Genomic DNA, 23,078 nt, shown 5'->3' with positions numbered 1-23,078 from the left:
CCCCTCCCTCGTCGCCCCCCCGCCCCAGCTCACCTTTACTCTGCCTCCACCTTCCTGGGCCTGAGTGCCAAGCTGCTGCCTGCCTCTCAGCCCTCCCAGGTTTCCTGTGCGAACAGCTGATTGGCGGGAAACCTGCGGGGGAGGGGGGCAGAGAAGCAGAGCGAGGCAGCAGGTTCGGGGGGGGGGGGAGGCGGAGCGGAGGTGAGCTGGGGCCGGGGGTGCGCTGCACCCATCACATTTTCCCCCTGGATGCTCCAGGGCTGGAGCACCCACGGAGTCGGGGCCTAAGGCGCCACTTCTGGCCGGTTGTTAAATTTAGAAGCCCTTTTAGAACGGGCTAAGGGCTTCTAAATCTAACAACCGGTTCGTGCGAACCGGCTCCAGCTCACCCCTGGCTTTGGGGGACGTCAGTCCAGCCCCTGGACGCTGAGGCAGGAGTGAGTTACCCCAGGCCACCCCTGACAGGTGCTTGTCCAGCCGGGTCTTCAACACACAGAGACAGGGCAGGGACTCCAGGGCCGCCTGTTGCACAGTTCAACTTCCCTCGAAGTTAAAAAAAGTTTTATCTTCAGATCTAACCCAAACCTCCCCGGCTGCAGACTGAGCCCCCTTCCCGTCTTGTCCTGCCGCCAGTGGCCACGGACAGCAACGGATCACCCGCCTCTTCGCTCCAGCCCGAGCCCCCTGGTTTACACCATTACCAGGCCCGCCACAGGTGACAGGCCTTGGCCTTCCCCGTTAGCCCTGAAGATGTCCTGCAGCCAGCGCGGCGGGCACTTGTGCACGTGGGTTCTGGGCACGCGCCCCCCCCCCCCGCCTACCAGCCCCAACGCTCGCTGCGATTGGCTCCCGGGGACTGTGCCTGGGCAAAGAACGCGCCGCCGCGGGCGCGGAGAAGGGGAAGGGCCAGAGTCAGGAGAGGAGAGGAGAGGAGCGGGGCGGCTCAGCTGACCTACGTAATTTCCGCTTCCGCGAGCGGTGACGACGCGCACACACGTAGCGCTCCGCGTTACGCACGCGGGCGCCCCCACACGCACGCCTGTGGGCGCAGCGCGAGGGCGGCTGGTGAGCGGGGGGGCTCGCGGCGGCGGCGTTTCGTGTTTCGCTCAGGGAGGGAGGGAGCGAGCCAGCCGGCCGCTCTGCGCGCGCCACGACCATGAGGCGCAGCAAGGCCGAGGTGGAGCGGTACATCGCCTCGGCGCAGGCCGCGGCCCCCTCCCCCAAAGAGGTGAGCGCCTCGGCGAGCTCCGCCAGCGGAGCCGGGCCCGCGAGGGGGTGGGGGGTCCCCGCCCGGGTGACTCCGGGGCGGCGGCTTGTTCCCCAGTAGCGAGGGCCGGGGCGTGGGGCGAGTCCGTCGGCGGGGGCCGGTCGCCGCTGGGCGCCTTCTGCTGCTGGCGCCCCCGTGGCGGTGGCGGTGGCGGTGGGGTGAAGGGACTTGGTGCCTGCGCGGGGCGGCTGCCCCGCTCCGGCACCGGCGGGGCCCCACGGAGTAGGCCCCCCGCCCGCGTCAGCGAGTCCCGGGCCCGTGTCTGACAGGAGCCCGGCGCTCGACATCGTCGGCCTGGCCTCGCTCGGTGTGGGCGGGGCCCGCCGGCCTCCCTCGCTGTGTGGGCCGGTTGCAACACCGGGCCCCTGCCCTGGCTGTGGGGGCGGGGCTGTAGCTAAGGCTGGGAGGCGAGTGTAGCAGCCGGGACCCCTGACTCTAACCGAGACGGGTCTGAGTCATCTTCCTGGCTGTGGGCGCATCTCCTTCAGCCCGTCCGTCCCTCCGCGGTTGAGTTGAGGGAGAGCGACGGGATCGTGCAGGGAAGCTGGCCCTGCTGCTTCTGCTAAGGAAAGGATTTAAGTCGCTAATGCGATGCTGCAGATTTGATTTGTCTGAAAGACTGCTATTGCTCTTAACCAAAAAAAACAAAAGCCGTGCAATTTAGCTTTCAAAGTTATTAATCTGTAGGGCAGTAGTTCACGGGCTCAAACTTTTTTCACAAAACGTGAAAACTTTAATAAAAAGTGGCTGACCTAGCTCTCTGCTTGTTCATGGGCTTGTAACAACCCCATTGCAACCACCACAATTGTTTACATGGAATTAGCTGAAAACGCATTATCTGGTAATGCACTTTGGAAATGAAAACTATAGTTAGTTCTGTGTCACCAGTTATCTCTCTGCAGACCCCAGAAGATGTTCTCCAGATCACCAGTGGTCAAACGGATATAGTTTAACATAGGCATTTAATTCTGAAAAGCCAGAGATCAATCTCATGCTTAAAACCTGACTGTTAACACTTGTTCCGTAGTTTTAGTCTCATCAGTAAATGCTCTATATGGTAGTGGCAGGAAATTTAACAGTGTTATGTACTGCTTTGTAGGCACATCAGTGCGTTTAATGTATAATCTTTTTAGGCAGGCTTTGTGCACACAGTATTGGTACTATCTCATTAAAATATGCAAGCAGAGATTTTGTTGATAGTGAAAGTCATAGGATTCAGATGCCTTTTACAACAGAGACAATGTCAACAAATTACTCAATTTAAAAGTTACACCTAACAGATATTTGTTGTTACATCACACTTTTTTTAATGTTTGCGCCTATTCACTGTGCGAAAGACCCACACAAACAGGGAATGCTGACTTTACATGGGTAATGGTGTAGCTGATCGTATAGTAAGTACACAAAGTAAACAATGGAAAATAGATACTTCTCATTCTTCCTTTGTCCTATATTGTAAAATTAAGAAGGGACTGAAATTAACTATCCCTTGAAATTGTAAAGAAATGTGGCTCACCAGACCTTTTCAAACTTATCAAACACATTTGTCCAATAATATAGTATTTATGGAAAAGATTAAAAACTAAACATGTCTTATTAAAGGGTAAAAAAATTAAAATGCATGCTTTGGTTCAAAAATAAATAATCTTTGTGCTGAAACAGAGAAATTTAATATCTAGTGAGTGATTTGAGAAAGTTGAGGGATTGGAATTGCTTAGAATGTAATGGGTCATTTTATGTTTGCCCTGGATCTTAAATGTGATTAAAGTTGTATTTTTTTTCTTTTTTTAAAAATTGTGGTTGAGAACTTAATGATACAGACAAACCAAGAAATTCTTACCATTCTTAATTCTGCCTCAGTAGTTCAGCCACTTTCCAGAGAAGCATTTGGTGTCCAATAAAACCTTGTCCCTACATGCTTTATAGATAATTATTTGGGTTGTCTTCATTTGCTGTTAATACAGTAGTTCTGGAGCTGTGGTTTGTGGACCACCAGTGTTCCTCAGAGCATTTGCTGGCGGCTTGCAGAGATCTGGCTAGTCGTGTGATTTTTGACTCTCCTGGTTTCCAGGTCCTAAATTGCATTAAAGAAAACTAAAAATACATTGAATCTTTCTAGTCTCGAACTCTCTAATAAGCAATTGCTGTAGCTATCACAGGGATGTTTTCCAATTGTGAATATGGAAAGGGATCCACAATACAATCCTTTTATGAACAGGTGCTATTAAAACATTTGAGAAAATGTAAAGATTCCTGAGCTGATGCCAGTATTTCAGAAATAAGTTAAGTGGACTTCCAGTAGAAATATGATAGGATCTTAGATTGGTTTTGTTAGCATTGATGGATATGCTTTTGAAAGGAGTAGGAAGGAAAAGTACTTGGCTCTGTCCGGTTGGTGCCATGTTAGAGGCTTGCCAGTAGCTGATGGCTGGACCCAATTTGCATGTAAAAGTCCAAAACTTCATTATATCTAAAGTATTTATTTCTACTTCTGTCTTCCTTGATAGAGGAGTAGAAATTACTGTTGGCTGAATTAATTGTTGAGGAAAAAACGAGCAATTATCAGTTGTTTCCATACTCTGTAGGCACTTTATTGTTTGAGTACAGAGATTTTTTTGGTCTGTGCTCCAAGGAGTTTACAGTCAAACAAGTACGTCTTGGGATTTATTTTGTCTTTAAGTCCCAGATTGCAGAGAAGGGATACACTCTTGCACTAAAAGAAAAGGAGTACTTGTGGCACCTTAGAGACTAACAAATTTATTAGAGCATAAGCTTTCGTGAGCTACAGCTCACTTCATCGGATGCATTACTCTTGCACTAAATATCCTTTTAAACAGACATGGTATCTATCATAGATTTTCACTGTGACTTTGGCTCCATCAACTGCTTCTGGCTGTATGTTCTGAACCATTCTCCTACAGCGTCATACAGATGAAAAGGGTTGCATGTTTGCTTTGTTTCTTTTTGCTACAGTTACAAGTGAAATTAAATTTGTAGCAAAAAAATTACAAAAATCAAAACTTAGTGTTTAATTAGCAATTCATTTATTTTGTCATTCTTTACCCACTTCTTTCTGGAATGATTTCACTGGTGTCCTTTTATTTATTTCTTCCATGGTTCTCTGCATCTTTCACCTCTTCTGGTTTTACTTTTTTCTTTGAGACTTTTCAGAGACATCCATTTTACGTTTTAATCTTGTTCATTCACCAACAACCCTGTTTTGAAGTGATACTCACTCTCACTTAGCAGGTCTGGAGGTGGATTTTTTCATTATCCTATGAGCGTTGGTCTTCCACTTAACCAAAATGAGTTGCTAGAGAAATAAGGTGTTCCTTCCTTCCCCTTCATGCCTGAGTTTGTAGTATCTGCATGTGCATGTCACCTCTGTTGGTCCAGGGAGAAAGGATCTCGATAGTCACAATGATGCTCTGCCATTAAATAAAAAGATATAACCTCACTGCTTTTTCTCATTTCCCCTCCTTTTTGTTAGTCTTCATCTCCATTTTCTTCTTTTGTTTTCTCAAGAAGTGCCTGTTTCCTCTGCTCCACAGCAGCCATGACAGGAGCTAGTCAGTTTCACTTGTGTTCCTGCTCCAGCAATTCTGTACAGGAACAACTGAGGCATAAGGATGATCTTCTACTGTTAGAGATACAGTGGGTGGTAGAATGGAGAGAAAGTACTTTTGGCTGCTTCTCCCTTCCCTTGCAGAACATGTGTATTAATATCAGGCCACAACTATATCTTTGTGGCACAAGCAGAAATTTTCCCTTTGGGGAGAACTATCAGGGAGTAATCAAGAGTAGTGTAGTTTGGGAATACTATGGGATTCCTGTGTCATATTTAAACATCAGTGTTTGATGACAGACTTGTTGCAGTGTATAATTTTAGAAATTAATCATCTCCTTACTGGTGGATGGATGTGTAACAAACTTTTCCAGCAGTAAGCGTACTAATTGTGGCCAAAATTACCCCATCTTGTCTCCCATTCACTGTTTTTGTTAGCTGCCTGTCAGAAGTGCTCCTATTACAACCAAGCAATGAATTTCTCTGGTTCACTGGGTAGCCTTAATTTCCCAAATGTACACCATCAGTATGGTATTAGGTCTTTCTCTACAAAGATGTTATGGGGGAGAATATTACAGACCAAAATGAAAAACTGGACTAGGGTTGATAACTAATGTCTCAAGTTTAGTCACTTAATATAGTATATGTTAACTGGGAACTTGGTCTAAGCCATTTTGGGTCAAAAATATAGACTTATTAAACATTTTAAGCTTATTTATCATAACATTAATGTTTTTCTCCTCCAGAAATCAATGAAAGGATTCTTTTTTGCTAAACTCTATTATGAAGCGAAAGAGTATGAACTTGCTAAAAGGTAAAATATATGTTGTTCTGTCCTCCAGAGAGCTTTACTGCTATAGAAATTAAATGGATACTGGTATTGTTGCAAAGCAATTTCTGATGCCTAATACTGAATGATCAAAACTGTTATTTTCAGACAGTGTTGATAGCACTTACTTGATACAAATCCATTGAATCACTAATGGGGAAACCTGAAGGAAAATTGGAAATGAGGGACTGAAAAGTGTTCTTTATTCAGACAGCTGTCATTCAAACAGCATAGCAGAACTTTATATTTTAGTTTCCGTAAGTTACTGTTTCTAAGTAATTCGCTATCACAAGTCTCCCTTATTAGACACACATATTTGCTGGCAAACAGGTAATGATGGCTCATATCAGAATAATGTTGGTTAATTTTTTTTGAGGCCCCAGAACAGATACCTGAAACTAAACACACTGCTTGCTCTTCGCCCTCATAGTCCAGAGCACCAGTGAACTATTTACGTTGTTTAACTGTCTGTTTCAGGTTTTGTTTCAGAATTATTTATTACATACAGATATGGTAACTGCTTTCTTACAGGTATATATCTACTTATCTTAATGTACAAGAGAGAGATCCCAAGGCGCACAAATTTCTGGGCCAGCTCTATGAAGCTGAAGATAACATAGAAAAAGCTGTGGGTTGCTATAAGGTAAGAAGTAAAAGTGATGAAATCAAATGATTCTTGAATTATGGACGAATCCCAGAAGGGATAGTGTTACTTATTTCTCTTTCCCAGCTTAAGTTACTAGAAAGCCTCAGTTTTATAACCCATGGACCTCCGCACATGTTAAGTTAACTCTGGAAAAAAAAAAATTTCTACTAACTTGAAAACATTCTGGCATATCTGTAGAAAAGCAGGTTTGGGTCTTATGTTAGTTCACCTAACGTGCATCGTAAAAATAGTCACGAATCATACCAGTGATTGATCTGGTCTGGACAATGGCTGTTTCTTCAGGGACAGGTACAACTCTCCCCTTACCAAGTATCGGAGGGGTAGCCGTGTTAGTCTGGATCTGTAAAAGCGGCAAAGAGTCCTGTGGCACCTTATAGACTAACACATGTATTGGAGCATAAGCTTTCATGGGTGAATACCCACTTTGTCTTCCCTTACCGTCCCTCAGATGAACAGTTAAGAAATAATGTGCCTATGGGGGAATTTTAACTTCTAATCTTGGGTGATTGACTGGCTTATGTTCTAAAGCATGAGGATTTAGTCCTTATGAACTTTATCCTATCTAATGTAACTGTATATTCATAAAAGGTCTAACCCTTTAATGAATTGTAATAAGACTTTTAGCTCATTTTCTTGCAGCACTGAGTTTGTGAGACAGCTTTTTGTAATTCTTGTTATATTTTCCTCTTTCTCGCTCTCAAAATGTGTATTCTCTTCCCTGGTGCTGTGTTAAAGACCAGCAAAACTAGAGAAGGAAACTAACTTGCTAGCCGTGGGAAAACAAAATTGACTATGGTCAGTACTGTCAAATGCACAAATTAAAAACATGGAATGAAATAGAGGAAATTCACTATTGATGCAATATCTAAGTAAGTGTAAAGAAAATTTAAACAGAAGTTACTGTATCAGTCCTAGAGTTGATCTTTAAGAAACCCGACCATTAACGTCTTCCCACACTGAAAATTGATTAATAGGGAGTTTAGGCTGGTAGAATACTTTTCAAAATAAGGCATCAAGATTGCCCTGGGATTCCCTAACAGGGATCCCTATAACTTTATGGTGTGTATTCCAATTGCTAGTAAACTGCATTACAGTACTGCATTACAGAATCAGGATCAAAACGCATTGGTCTGACTTATTCCATAAGCATATAAAGCTGTAAAACTACCAGTATGTTTCTTCACCTAATAAATTTTTGAAAAATAAGCTTATTAAAAACATGTCCAAAACATCTTGCCTAGTGTAGTACTATAACAGATTTTTGAAGCTGCTTTCACTGCACACTTAAAACTGTAAAAGTACGTACTGATGAGTATTGCTGAGTAATCTGAGTAGTTTTTTGTTCTGGTTATCTAGTTATATGCTGAAATTCTTCACAATTCATACTAACTACAAAAATAACAGCTGTTTGGTTTTTTTGTGGTGATGATGAAATATTAGCGTTCAGTGGAATTGAACCCAACACAAAAAGATCTTGTACTGAAGATTGCGGAATTATTGTGTGACAATGATGTTACAAATGGAAGAACAAAATACTGGGTTGAGAGAGCTTCTAAACTCTTCCCTGGAAGCCCTGCTGTTTACAGACTGAAGGTAAACTGAAATTTTGAGATGTGTTATAATCACGAAGTTCTAACATGCATGCAGTTATTTTAAGCTAGGGCCAAGACAGATTGGCCTGTCCATCTCATCTCACTTCCAGCTTTTTGGTTTGTCTAAATTGGTGGTTTTTAATCTTTGTGGCTCAGGACCCATTTGTATACCTTGATGGGTCTGTGGGTCATGACAGGTCAATGCTTCTCTTTTCCACAGGGGTCCATCGGGGGATGGGGGAAGGATGCTTGGAGCTAAGATTCCAGATACTCCAGCCAGATGTGGACAGGTGGGGAACACCCCACTGGCACCTGGGGGAGGGGAAGTGAGTTGAGCCATCCTCCAGAAACACACAGCCCTCTCACGTGGCCTTGGGGGCAGGGGGGCAAGGAAGGTAACGTGTGGAGGGGATCAGGGGGCCTGGAGTGAGGTGGGGAGACTAGGAGGTCTGGAAGGGTAGTGAGGAAAGAGTTGGGAGTTTGGGGGAAAGTGTAATGGCAGGAGTGGGGAGGTGCAGTGGGAGGGTTGGGGGAAGGATATTGGGGCATAGGAGCTATGGGGAAGGGCAGCAATCTGATGGTTCCCAAAATACCACAGCCCCCATACATATCCCTTGGGGGGCAGACAGTAAAGTGTTGAGGCGATTTCGAGTCCTGAGGCAAAGTGGGGAGATTGGGGGACAAGGGCCTAAGGTACAGTGGGGAAAGATCTGGGGACCAGGATGGATGGGATCAGTTGGCTGTGGGCCAGGGTATTGGGGGCAGGGGTACTTAGCTGAGAACGTGACATCAACCACATTTTCATGGCTTGCATCCCATCACCGGGTACTGAAACTTCAGCTGGGCCAAATTTGCTTGAGTTGTTGCTGGAGCTTGGTGCATAGGGTTGCTGTGCCACTCGGATTTTTCTCAGCTGGCCCCCTGTCGTTATGGTGGAGAGGCAGCTGGGTCAAACCTGAGCAGCACTTTGACTCAGTGCACTGTGTCACAGCACCCAGAATTCACAGAATGTCACAGCACCCACTCCCAGCTTCTGGCACAGAGTTTAGGGACACCTAGAGCGTGGGATTGCATCCCTGACCATCCTGGCTAATAGCATTGATTAATCTATTCTCCATGAACATATCTAGTCCCTTTTTTTGAACCCACTTATAGTTTTGGCCTTCAGCTTCCCTAGACAACGAGTTCCATAGGTTGATTGTGCGTTGTGTGAAGTATTTCTTTTTGCATCTTTTAAACCTTCTGTCTATTAATTTCATTGTGTGCCCTCCAAGTTATGTGAAGGAGTAAATAACATTTCCTTATTCACTTTCTCCATAGTAGTCAAGATTTTTTTTTTATAGACCTCTATCATATCTTGTCTTAGTTGTCTCTTCTTTCCAAGATGAAAAGTCCCAGTCTTATTAATCTCTCCTCATATGTAAGCTGGTGTATACCCATAATCATTTTAGCAATATTCAAGATGTAGATGTAACATGTATTTATATAGAGCCATTGATATTTTGTGTCGTCTTATCTATCACTTTGCTAATGATTCGTAACATACTGTTAGCTTTTCTGACTGCTGCCGTGTATTGAGCGGATGTTTTCAAAGAACTATCTGCAATAACTCCAAGATCTTTCTCGAATGGTAACAGCTAACTTAGATCCTATCATTTTGTATGGACAGTTAGGATTATATTTTCCAATATGCATTACTTTGCATGTATCAACATTGAATTTCATCTGCCATTTTGTTGCCTAATCCACCCAGTTTAGTGAGATCCCTTTGTAACTCTTCGCAGTTCGCTCTGGATTTAAGTATCTTGAGTAATTTTGTATCGTCTGCAAATTTTGCCTCCTCACTTTACCACTTTTTCCAGTTCATTTATGAATGTTAAACAGCACTGGTTGCAGTACAGACCCCTGTTGGACACCACTATTTACCTCTATTCCAATAGTTCCCAAACTTTAACAGCCCACAAAGCCCTTTCACTAAATTGTGAAATCTTGTGAGCCCCCTTCTAAAAATGAATATTTCCAGGGATTTAAGTTTAAATTTCTTCCACGCTCCATGGGGCTCCTGCTGCTGGACTCTGTTGACCGCTCCAATCAACTGAGCTCCACTGAGTTCGGGCTGCAGGTCCTGAGCAGAGCGCTGAGGTTTGTGCGGCTGGCTCCCCTGCTCACGGGGGCAGGGCTCGGGCTGCCAGCCCCAACTGCCTTGGCCCACTCTCCCTGGGGCTCGGGCTGTCTGCCCTGCAACCGGGTCCCACCTGCTGCCTCCAATGCCCAGGGTCCTCTGGGCGCCATTAGTGAAATTTTTCCGGCACACCCCCTGTAACGTTCTGCAAACCCCAGTTTGGGAACCACTGGTCTATACTGAAAACGGACTTTTTATTCCTACCCTTCGTTTCCTGTCTTTTAACTAGTTACTGATTCATGAGTGGACCTTCCCTCATATCCCATGACTGCTTACCTTGCTTAAGAGCCTTTGGTGAAGAACCTTGTCAAACCTTGTCAAACTTTCTGAAAGTTTAAATACGCTATATCCACTGGATCGCCTTTATCCACATGTATGTTGACCCCCTCAAAGAATTCTAATAGATTGGTGAGGCATGATTTCTCTTTATAAAAGCCGTCTTGACTCTTCCCCAACTTATCATGTTCACTTATGTGTCTGATAATTCTGTTCTTCACTATAGTTTCAGTTTGCCTGGTATTGAAGTTAGGCTTATTAGCCTGTAACTGCTGGGATCACCTCTGGAGCCTTTTTTAAAAATAGGCATCACATTAGCTATCTTCCAGTCATCTGGTACAGAAGTTGATTTAAATTATAGGTTACGTACCATAGTTAGTAGTTCTGAAATTTCATATTTGAGTTCTTTCAGAACTTGATGTAGGGAGAACTTCCTGGTCCATGACAACACTTCTCATTCTGACAAGTAGCAAAGTAGCAGACCTTTAAACTGTTACTGGTTTCTTTGTCTAGTGAAATATTTTTTTAATCTTGTTTTATGGCTGCCTACCTAGCAAGTTCCAGGCTCAACCTCAGCAACTCTCTCACTTTGCTTATTTGTTTTTGTGTTTTCTGGGAACAATTGTGGACATCTCAATTTGTTAGAATCCCTAACTCTGTATTGATTATAGATCTATACAAATATTATTTTCACTTAAATGTCAGAAGTCCATCACAGACATTTTCTTGTGTAGCTTTTCCTATCTGAGAGATTATTGTGCACAAATGTAGCAGCTTTTTTGATGGCATTTGGCTAGTTGCCTACTTCCTGTACTCTTGAATAAACACTTGGATAAATATTTGCTTTTTAAATAACGTTTTTTTGTTGCTGCGTTTGTTTCCCAACATGAGGTTTGTATCTTCACTCCCATTCTTATGAATGGGAGTAATGAAATTTGATCTTTTCAGGTAACTAAGCATCTGTGGTCTGACTTGTGTATGAATGCATTAGTTTTCTAATGTATGCCAGCAATAATGTAGTTCAAATTGTCTGTCTTTTTTTTAAAAGTTAACTCTGCTTTAACAAAAATGAATCCTTGACTAGATACAATGCTATAGAATAGGAATACAATGAAAATAATATTCTGTAAAACCAAAATCCTACTAGATCTGACAGAGTTCTCGGAGACTCCTTGTGCACTTACTTCAGTAAAGGAATATTTTAAAAATGTTTTTAAAAACTCAAATAAGTCTTAGCAAATTATACAAACTCTCATTTCATATATAAACGTCTTAAAACCTGACATACACTCAACCACTTGGTCTATGCATAATCAGGTAGCTACGAGTAGGGAATGATAAAGGAAACTGTCCTGTCATGTGGTCAGTGTTTTAAAAAAAAAAAAAAAAAAAAAAAAAAGGAAAATGAGATGCTAAAAACACACTGCCTTTGTTTTTAATAGGAACAGTTATTGGATTGTAAAGGTGAAGATGGATGGAATCAGCTTTTTGATCTGATACAGTCAGAACTCTATGCCAGACCAGATGATGTCTATGTAAATGTCAGGCTAGTAGAGCTCTACCGTTCAAATAAAAGATTGAAGGATGCGGTGGCTCACTGTCGAGAGGCAGAAAAGAAGATTACTATGCGATCAAGCTTGCAATGGTGTTCGTGTGTTGTACAGACGCTTAAGGTTTGTTAAATCCATACTGTGGTTTTGGGAAAATTTCTTGTTTTCCATATTAGGCTGGTTCTTTAGTGGAACTAGTGTCTATCCTCCAAGTAGTGGGGGACTAGGGGACAGCACAGAGCCTATGGAGGAGTTCTTTTTTTTTTTTTTAAACTAAAGTCCACCAAAACAAAAGGAGGTACAACAAACTTCAGTTTGCTCTTCATGCTTTATTACATTTGATCTTAACGTATATACGTACGACTGAGTTTGTCTCTTGAACAGAGTTGGTGTAGCACTTCAATCTTTGGTGGAGAGGCTTTGTTGCTGGAAAATATGTGGGAGAACTAGATGTTAAGATGCCACCTTGCAAACTGGAATACTCTGTGAATGTAACTAATGTGCTCTAGGGATGGTACTATTACCACCCCCAAGAAAGGTGGCTAAATTGTGTCTTCTGGTAAATCTTTTCTAGGAATATTTGGAATCTGCACAGGACTCAGAGTCTGAAAAAAGTAATTGGAGAAACACCAACAGAGATCTGCTGCTGGCCTACTCCAACCTTGTGGTGATGACGCTTTCTACTAGAGATGTTCAAGAAAGCAGAGAATCACTTGCAAGGTACTGTCTTCATCACGTTCCTACTGTAAAGACTTCGAGTAATCTCTTGTGAAGAGGTGTCATTCTGTGCGGTGGAGCATCAAACAGACTTTTTTTTTTCAGTGTAAAGGTGGTTGAGGGGAAACGACTGACTTCAAAAAAAAAAAACAAAAAAAAAAAAACAACAACTCTGTAGTAATCAATGAGGCTGGTACTTCTGTCCTATGCTATTCTGGCTGGTGCTGTGCATCTGCCTTCAGTCTGCTGACTGCTGGGCTGGAACTGATGCCTATCTCTTCACTTTAGTCTAGGCTTGAAGACCCAGAGCAATATTTTTCCCATAAGCTTATATATGGTTCCTTGCTTGTCTCTTCTCTAGTAAGAAAGAATACTTCATGACTGTACAGTAACCAATGTGTGTCTTAATATTGCTCAAGCACCATAGGTAGGGCCTACCAATTTCATGACCGTGAAAAACATGTCACAGACCGTGAAATAGGCCCTTCCCCATGAAATCTGATCTCCCTGAAATCAGCCAGGACTTGTCCTTCCCCGGCATGGCTGTTATCAGAGGGAGATCATACCCACCTCCACAGGCAGAGCAGAAGAGGGTGTACTCCCACCCTCACTTCTACGCTGTAGCAGTCCCAGAGTTAGGTTCTGGGCTGCTGCCCCCACAGCTCTTGCTGGGCTTCTGCTGCGGCTCTGGGCTGCTGTTCTCCCTCTCCCCACCCTCACCCCCAAATCCCTCCCCAGTCCTGCCGGGGCTCAACTGCCACCTCCTACAGCTCCAGCCTCTGTAGCTCTTGCCCAGGCCATCCCTCCTCACCGTATGGCTCCTGCCAGGGCTGGGGCACCCATTTTTCAAATTGTTCGGGGCCACTGGGCACAGGCCCTATGGGCCCATGCGTTAATCCACCACTGGCCCTTACTAGCAGCTAGGAGCCCCTGATTGGGGCACTCCCAGCAGCACTGGGAAGATTGGACCTACCTCCACCTCCAGGAGCCTCCTCCAGCTTCAGGAAACTCCGCAGCTACTACCTTCAGAGCTGGATTCTGAAGGCAGCACAGAAGTGAATATGGCAATCCACAACCCCCCTACAACTTGGCTTAGCCCCCACCCTCCACCAGTCCTCTCTTGGATCAGGACCCCCACAGTTACAACACCACTCAGTCATCTTTTTCCTTAGCTTCTTTATTACCTGTGCAGTAGTTTTTAATAAAAAAAAAAAAAAAAAAAAAAATTAAAGGAAGTGATTTTTTTAAGACAAGTGTGTAGTTGATTACTTAGTGCCTGCTAGGACACACAAACTGTAAGATTGGAAAATATTGCTTGACAAGGGGTAGGCCATATCATTTGCACTGCTTTATCTCCTCTAACTATCTGAAGCAAAACAGGTTTGGGTTGGTTAGCAGTCGAATGGGTGGCCAGCTGAGAAATACATAGTGTCCTGTGCTTTTTGCTGCTGTGATACTGTCTATTACAACATAGCCTCTCATCTAATAGTATTTCTTGGCAGTATTATCTGTAGACCCGTGTGGTTTGTTGGGTTTTTTTTTTTTTCTGCCATCTTATCCCATGGGGCTTGAATGAATACATCTGAAACATTTCCAAAATGAGCTTTGATCTTGTCGGATCACTTAAAGAATGTTTTGCCCTAATTAGCGTTTGGGAAACCTCCCAGGAATGGGGTTTGTGCAACGTGTGCTTCAGGTACTATACTGTAGCTGCTACTCAAGTTCCTGCAGAACCTCCTCCTTCATTTAAAAGTCTAATCAGATTTTTCCTGGCTTTGGTTAATTCAGATCATATGCTCACTTAGTTCTAATCACCTTCTGCATGTCCCTTTTACCACCACTTACTGTTTGTTTCATTCTTAATCTTGCCCCCAAATGATTCACTCTTCTCTCCCCATCTCAACACCAGCTTATGAGGTGCAGTCGTGTCTCGAAGAATTCCTTTTTATTTTTGAGGCGATGCCAGTGGGATAACTGACTTAAGGGGTCGGGGGTGTCCTTGCTAAAAAAAAAAAATGGCTTTAAGAGTTGCGGGACAAGATATCCAAGCATAAGATTGTCATGGGAGTAGTTGTTAAAAAAAACAACTTCAGAGCTTTGAAAACTTGAGATTCTGGTGCATCAAGCCATTTGATTCACTATCATGCAAACATACTGGTTAAATAATCTTACTGACAAAACAATGTCTGAAACCACTAGTATACAGTTGTCCCTAGTTTTAATTACTTTTTGTTTGTACTGTAGTTTTGATCATGCTCTTCAGTCTGTGAAACCACATGTGAATGGGAATGATGAGCTGTCTATTACATACCTGGAAATGAGAGGTCACTTCTACTTGTATGCTGGAACTCTCTTGTTGAAAATGGCCCAGCACAATGAGAAGCAATGGAGAGCTGTATCTGAACTGGCAGCTTTGTGTTACCTTATAGCTTTTCAAGTAAGCTGTTTTCAGTTTTTGTATTATTATGCAGTAGTTGATATAGAACTCATTTTTATTTTATTTTGAACTGTAGTTCTTCTCAGATGAGCAGCAATTCTATGTACATGTCTTACAGCTGTTAAAGAATATTTTACCACCTTTCAGTTTGTTGTAGAAAATCTGGGGTAGGTGAGTGTATGTGTTGTCTGTTGCTCTCATCAGAAGTAATCAGGCTCTAACTGGTTAGCATTTTTATCACCTCAGATGTATCACCTTTTCCTCTGAGACCACACAACACCATGTACCTGCCAGTGTAAAATTGGCCTCAGCATTGAGGAGACACAGATTCTTTTATATGTGAGCCCCACACCCAGCGTGTTGTGGACACAGCAGAGAATTTGAGCCTCAATCCTTCACTTTATTAAATCAAAATATCTCCTTCCACCTTGGCACCTGTAATCTGGGAATAGTCTGTATTCATGCCATCTTAATTTTGCTATTAATTTACACTTCCCAGAGATATCTAGCAAAAATACATATATAAATGCTAATTAAGAAGAACTTTTTAGGGGGCCGGAAGGAGGTGTCTACTAACTGAAAAATAGTAGCTTGCCATGATATTAAACTTCATGTTCAATAAACATAAATTTTGGATTTTCTATTTAACTAACAAAAAGCTAGAGGGGAGTTTAACTTTTGAAGCAGTAACTTCTTGGTTCCTGACTCTCATGTAATTCCCACTAGGTCCCTAGACCAAAGACAAAACTAATAAAGGCAGATCAAGCTGGACAAGATATGCTGGAAATGTTAGCCTGTGATCGACAGAGCCAGTCTGGTAACAAGAATATTAATTGCAACTGTTTTAAAACAAAACTAGTAATATGTTCTTTTCCAAATGGTATATACAAGAGATGGGTTTTTTAGAGATTTGAAATGTATACATAATTAAACATTTTGCTGTTTAAATTCATGAAAAATGTTCAAAGCTTCAAGTAGGTTTGTATAAAAAGTGAGTCTGATCATGACACACTTAAGTTCCCATATCTTCCTCTTAGCTTAGCAGTGCACTGCACTCATTTCTGAACTGTTTCAACATTCTTAAAATACAAAAATTCCTTCACATTTTTGAATAGATATAAAACTTTTGAAGTCGCTACCTCAGTCTCCTTAAAATCCTTTCTGCCATAGCCCCTACAGACATTAACAGTTATGCCCTGCTCCTGTTGTTGTTACCACGTCTTCCTTCCCCATCACACCATCCATTGTTTCTGAGCCACCTTTTTCTTTAAAAAAGAAAAGGAGTACTTGTGGCACCTTAGAGACTAACAAATTTATTTGAGCATAAGCTTTTGTGAGCTACAGCTCACTTCACGAAAGCTTATGCTCAAATAAATTTGTTAGTCTCTAAGGTGCCACAAGTACTCCTTTTCTTTTTGCGAATACAGACTAACACGGCTGCTACTCTGAAACCTTTTTTCTTTGTCATTAACCTAAACTGTAAATTCTAGGCTAGGGACTGTACTGTGGGAATGCATTGTGGTTAAAGGACTTCAGGATGAGGTGCTTTTCAGAAATTTCCTTCCTCTGCAAGGGACCATTCTACTTAAGTCATAGCAATTCATAGTGAAGGTAATTCCAGGGTCCCCAGAGTACCAATAATTCTGGCTTTCCTATTTGTTATACTAGTACTACGAAGACTTCCATATCTTTGTGTTTAGATGATTGAATTTAAGAATTCTTTGGTCTGACTGCCTCACAAAGGGTGGCATGAAAAAGACTTGAAAACATGTGGGGTAAAATCCTGGCCCAACTGATGTCTGGAGTTTTTCCATGGACTTCATTGGGGCCTGGATTTCACCCATAATCTTTAATCCTTGACATGTTGGATTAATGACTTGATGAGACATGCTTGCTACTAAACAATCTTAATTCACTGCACTACTCGTATTTAAAATAATTCTGCGTGAATATGTTTTGCTTTACAGGTCACATGCTGCTAAACTTAAGCCATGGCAAGCAAGACTTCTATAAAGAGATTGTGGAGTCTTTTGCAAACGAAAGTGGGCAATCTACTTTATTTGATGCACTCTTTGAGAATGGAGTTCCTAGAGAGAGAACTTTCATTGGCACTGATAATATCAGAAATGTCTGTATACAGGGACCAGACCATGTGGATCTAGCAAGATATGATATTGGTAAGAAGCATCCCTTAAGAACACTTATGCTTACTTTCTATATCTTAAAAAGAAAAGGAGTACTTGTGGCACCTTAGACTAACAAATTTATTTGAGCATAAGCTTTCGTGAGCTACAGCTCACTTTATCGGACGCACACTATATCTTAGTGTGATGTTTCTTCTGATTTGAAGAAAAATCCTGCAAATAATAGACTGCAACCAAGGATAAATAGCCTTTATACAAATAGCAACTTTGACAATCTGCAACATGGTATAACATAGACTTTATCAAATATGAAAACAGATGCCTCAGGCAAGCAACCCATTTCTCACAGAAATGCCTGAGGGGAAAGATATTAGCCTTGGAGTATCTGTAGAAGATCATTAAACCTGGCTGTGAGACAAAAAAGAGAGGAAGTTCGTTCAAGAGCCATAACTCTTTGAAGAGGATAATCTATTAGCAACCCCTTTGTTAAAATAAAGGACTGCTAACTTGGGAACTTCTGATAATGGCAGGGTATGCATTATTACAGAGATGACACCTAGATCTAGAGGAAAGGTATTCCATAGGCCAGTGAGTTTGCAGTTCTAAATACCGTTTCTCTAGCATCCCTACTTTCATCTTAATAGTGTGCGTTGTGCAGACTTACTGGCCTGTCCTGGCTGGATGGTCAGTTTGAAATGGTAGTTACTTTGGAGAGTTGGTCAAACAGCTGTGTTCTGGCAGAATAAGTACTTACACAAATCTTGTTTCAAAAAGGGAATTGAAGAAATAAAAAGGTGACCTAAATGGATATCTCTTTAATTGTTTGCTTCTAAATTAAAAACTTATAGTTAAGATAGCGCTGTTAGCTACAAACTAACACTTCTGCTTGTGGAGTCAGCTTCAGAAAATTTGGTAATTTAGGTAAATCCTTTATACCTGTCTGTGTTCAAGCACTGTCTTAATTTTTTTTTTAAAAAAACAATTCATACCCTTGATTAAACTGCTTTGGCAGCTTCCAACTAGCTCACATTTTGTCTATTTATGAAATGTGTAATGTTCAAGAAAGCTTGCAGCTGTTGGTCTTAAATTATAAACTTATTTGCCCCAATATAAACGTACATTATTCACCTGATAGCTAAAATAAACAAACTTGCTCTTTTTACATTCATTTTATTCAGTGAAAAAAATGGAGATTGGGAATGGGAGTGGTTAAAATGCAATAAATATTGGGATACTGCCATGTGACTATTATTAACCTTTAAGGCTGAAACAGCATGTACGCTTACGATGCCTGAGGTGATGTCTGAAATGCTATCTAATTCTACAATATCAGAACTTTTAAAGCAAAATCATGGAGGTAATAAGACTTCATTTGCAGTGAAGTTTAGCATTTTCATGCTCTGTCACCTGCTCATGGCCCTCCTCTGCCAAACTTACCACTCTCAAAGCATAGGTAATTATTTGAGTGCTTAGAAAGGCAAACATAGACAAAAACTTTTAAGATGCTGATTAGTGAGCCGAGGTGTGTAAGATAATATATTTTATTGGACCAACTTCTGTTGGTGAGAGGCGAGCTTTCGAGCTTACATAGAGCTCTGCTTCAGGTCCGAGAAATGTACTTTGAGTGAATGTCTATGCTGCCATTTAAAAACCCATGACATGACTCAGGCTCATGGGGCTCGGGCTATGGGGCTGTTTCACTGCAGTGCAGACTTTCAGGTTTAAGCTGGAGCCCAAGGTCTGGGATCCTTCCACCTTGCAGGATCCTAGAGCCCAGGTTCCAGCCCATGCCTGGGAATCTACACTGCAGTGAAACAGCTTTGCAGCCTGAGCCCCACAAGCCCAAGTGAGGTGGCAAGGGCCAGCCACTTGTGTTTAATTGCAGTGTAGACTTACCCAGAGTGTCTCACTAAATACAAGGTGGAACATATTGTTTAACATAAGTAGTTAACCCCTTTCAAGGTGAAGTGGCCTGTTAACACCCCTTCAGTCACAGGGTGGTGGGGAGCAGCCTGGGGGGTTGTTAGAGGGGTTATAGATTTCTGTAATAAAGCAAGCAAGTCTGTTGGTTTTAGTGTCTAGCAAAGTTATGAATTTACACTCCCAGTCTCTCTTGAAAGTGTTGTGCACGTTTCCTTTGCAGGTGGGGATTGATGGGTCAGATATAGAGTGATTGCTTTATGAAAAGCATTCACCCATCCTGTAACCCACTAACAACGTGCAGCAGCGTCCCCCTCCTTTCTCCCCCGTGACTGGAGGGATATTAATTGGCCACTTTACCTTAATGGTCCCTGGAAATATGTTAAGTACTTATGCTAAGCAATCTGTTCCACATTGTATTTAGCTGTGATGCTCGGAGTACATTTCCCAGATCTGAAGAAGAACTCATATGAGCTCGAAAGCTTGTGTGTCTCACTAACAGAAGTTGGTCCAATAAAAGATATTGCTTCACTTACCTTGTCTCTCTAATAACTTGGGACCGACATGGCTACAACAATACTGCATACATAAGATCGTGATGGCATCTTTATATTTAAAATATATATCCCCTCCAGGGATAACACATGGGATATCTTTGCTTCTGAGGAATGAACTTGGGGGCATAAATAATTGATAATTTTTTTAGTCATAGAAAGAGAAGTAGATTCAAAGGCAGGAAACCAAAATGTTTGGCTGGATTATCATTTTTTAAACATTTCATGACTTAAGAATTTTTTAAATGGAATAAGATGCAGTTTTGATCAGTTTACCATTTGCATAGATACTGCTGATACAGATCTTAGAAGTAAACAATCATTTGTTTCTTTTTAGGCGCAATTCGAGTGCACAATGGTTGTCTCCAGCACCTTACGTGGCTTGGTTTACAGTGGAACTCCATGTCAGTCTTACCTGCAATACGCAAGTGGTTAAAACAACTTTTTCACTTGCCCCAGGAAACCTCAAGACTTGAGACCAATGCTCCTGAAACAATCTGTATATTGGACCTCGAAGTAAGGAAACCGTTTAAGCACTGAAATTTACTATGCTATGGAGATTTGCACAGTATAACATGTATTTATTTTATGAAAACAGGTATTTCTACTTGGAGTGATATTTACTAGCCACTTACAATTACAAGAGACATTTAATACTCACTACAGTTCACATCAGCCTCAATTTTTACCACTACCAGTGAGCAAACAGCTCTGTAGTGAAAGGCAGAGATCCTGGTGGGATGCTGTTTATAACCTTATTCACAAAAAAACAATGTAAGTGGAGTTTTTTTGTGTTCTTGTGTTTTTTGTTTTGTTTTTTTTTACGTTTTACTAAATCTAAGTCATTTCCAGCATGAGAATTTTAGCACTATTAATCAGGTAATTGTAGATTCTTGTGGCATGTACTTTATTTCAACACCTTCAATCTTAGACACTCAAATTTTGATTGTAAAAAATGTGAGAGAGTTTTGAAAGAGACTTCTATGGTATTTCTATACTTCAAGTGAAGGTGTCATTATACCATGGGTAGGCTATCTTTAAACTAAGCAGTAAAGGTAACAGTAGTGAAAATGTGGTGTCACAGGCTCCAGTGCAGGATAGCAACACAAGTACACTTGGGCAGCTAGCCCAAATACAAGTCCATGCCACCACCTCTTCACTATAGTTGTTACATGTGATTAAAGCTAGTACAGTATACCTACCTGTGCTACAATCACAGCTGTAGTTGCAATGGCAACATACCTTTAGAAATGGATTGGTGTATGTAAAGGGATTCATTCAATGCAGGAGCATCTCCTTGTAGCTGGGTGTGGCAAAGCAGCTGACTCCCTGAGGTGACCCCTGCCCATTGTCACTTCAGTGGTCTCTCTTCCTGCAACTTGGCCCTTCAACCAGATTATGTTTTAGTCTGCCGCTTCCTGTGTAAGAGTCCAATTACCTTATAGCAGATCTTCCATCTGTCGCTGGGCTCTGTTGTTCTTACAACACTTATCTCAGGAGATTTCACTTCACCTTCCATGGTGGCTGGTAGGGGAACCCAGGCCCATCCTCTACTCTGGGTTCCAGCCTACAGACCCTGTAGCTGGCAGCCAAGGTCTATTCCCTCAGACTCCTTCCTGCCTCCCTGGACTACTTCCTACATCTTCTGTTCCCCAGATAGTACTTGCAGGCTCTTTCCCTGCAGTCCTTTTCTGCTGCAAACTTACTGGCTTTATAATTACCACCCAGTCCCTCTCCTGTAGGGCTTCATTATCAATTATACCTGGCTTTTTCTTTCTGTTAGGTGCTGCCAGTATGTTAACTGGCCTCACAGGCCTACCTAAATCCTTCAGGGTCTGTGTGGGGTGCAGAGATGGCAAATGGGAGGCAAAAAAGAGACTAAAACCAATAATCTGCATGATACTAATAATTTCTCTGCATTATTATACTGGATTGACAAGCAAAAATTTCCCATAAAACAGAGAGGGCTAATTAGGCAGTGTGTCTTCATTACTTTTCAGACCAGGAACAGCAGCAAAATTAAGGCTTCTAGTCCAGCATGAAATAAACACTCTGAGAGCACTAGGGAAACATGGACTTCAACCTGCCCTAATTGTTCACTGGGCAAAATGTCTTCATAAAACAGTAAGTTTGGCAAAAAATATTTTTACGTTTATTATAACTTAAGTAATTAACTCTGTAACTTAAACTTTCTATAACTTACATATTTCTGTTCGCATTGTTGTAAAATATTTTATCATTCTTGGCACAATTTAACAATTAGTAGAAATAAACTGAAAATGTAGTAATTGTTCACTTGATCATGTTATGCCAAACAAAATAACTTTTTGAGTTTCTTTTCCCAATAGACATTTAGTACCTTTCTTTTAAAATCTCACTTTTTTTCTAGCTGCATGTGTTGCTTGCATTATGTAGGCTTGTACAGAGACTGGATGAGGCTCACCTGAGGAGTCAGAGGTGCATAAGATAATACCAGAGCTTTTGAAGACTGTTTGTAGTTGAAGCAAGTTAACAGTTTGAATAATATCTAATGATAGCTGAAATTCCTTAAAATAAACACTCTTCTATTCTGCTTCCTTCACAGGGCAGTAGTCTAAACTCTTTCTATGACCAAAGGGAATACATTGGACGAAGTGTTTATTATTGGAAAAAAGTTTTGCCTATGCTGGAAATAATCAAAAAGAAGAAAAGTGTTCCTGAACCTATTGATCCTTTGTTCAAACACTTCCATAGTGCAGATATTCAGGTACTAACATAACTAGCTGGATTAGATTGAGGGGCTGGAAGCAGCCTGAAACCTACTCTGTTGTAGAACTGTGTAAGTAAATGTTGTTTTGAGGGGGGAGAGTTCTCAAATCTTGTTTTGTGTCAATATGAAACACAATTTTTTGTAAACTAAAGTTGGAAGAGACTTCATTTTGGGTCAACCAAATGTTTTGTTTTGATTTTGGGCACTATTCACTTTCTTTAAATAAAAGCAAATGAAATTTTAGGCTAGATTCACAAAACTCCAGAGGAAGTAGTACTGATGGCCACATTTACCCAGTAGCCGAATGGTTAGGGTACTCACCTGGGATGCGGGAGACCCAGATTTGAATCACCTCCCCAGAGTACAGAGTGGGTGAAGTGAGCTGTAGTTCACGAAAGCTTATGCTCAAATAAATGTCAGTCTCTAAGGTGCCACAAGTACTCCTTTTTCTCCCCAGAGTAGGGATTGGAACCCGGGTGTTCTCCCTCTTCGGTGAGTGCCCTAACCATTAGGGCATAGAATCATTCTCAGTGTGTCTCTGGTTTAGTAAATATTGATTTATACTAAGTATAACAGCTCCAACAGGGATCTGGGTCTCCCACATCCCAGGTGAGTACCCTAACCCCTGG

General features: G+C 41.9%; 1 protein-coding gene across 2 annotated transcripts in view; it reads left to right on the top strand.

Moving 5' to 3' along the window:
* Window positions 1–847: 847 nt before the first annotated feature.
* LOC119846366 (E3 SUMO-protein ligase RanBP2-like) overlaps window positions 848–23,078 on the top strand; it is a 62,753-nt gene continuing 40,522 nt past the window's right edge. The window contains exons 1-13 of one of the 2 annotated variants that reach the window (XM_038379984.2): window positions 848–1,228; window positions 5,579–5,646; window positions 6,193–6,304; window positions 7,769–7,921; window positions 11,821–12,051; window positions 12,503–12,648; window positions 14,890–15,082; window positions 15,809–15,899; window positions 17,050–17,259; window positions 20,038–20,216; window positions 20,299–20,474; window positions 21,701–21,824; window positions 22,285–22,446. In XM_038379984.2, the coding sequence (XP_038235912.1) occupies window positions 1,157–1,228; window positions 5,579–5,646; window positions 6,193–6,304; window positions 7,769–7,921; window positions 11,821–12,051; window positions 12,503–12,648; window positions 14,890–15,082; window positions 15,809–15,899; window positions 17,050–17,259; window positions 20,038–20,216; window positions 20,299–20,474; window positions 21,701–21,824; window positions 22,285–22,446 (1,917 nt within the window). In that variant the 5' untranslated portion in view covers window positions 848–1,156. The remainder of the gene's footprint in view (window positions 1,229–5,578; window positions 5,647–6,192; window positions 6,305–7,768; window positions 7,922–11,820; window positions 12,052–12,502; window positions 12,649–14,889; window positions 15,083–15,808; window positions 15,900–17,049; window positions 17,260–20,037; window positions 20,217–20,298; window positions 20,475–21,700; window positions 21,825–22,284; window positions 22,447–23,078) is intronic. The other variant, XR_006279477.1, reaches the window with a different exon arrangement.

The sequence above is a fragment of the Dermochelys coriacea genome, chromosome 1, assembly GCF_009764565.3.
Source record: "Dermochelys coriacea isolate rDerCor1 chromosome 1, rDerCor1.pri.v4, whole genome shotgun sequence".
NCBI classification, from domain to species: Eukaryota; Metazoa; Chordata; order Testudines; family Dermochelyidae; genus Dermochelys; species Dermochelys coriacea.
The sequence above is the reverse complement of the archived record's forward strand: the minus strand, read 5'-3'. Positions and strand labels throughout refer to the sequence as shown.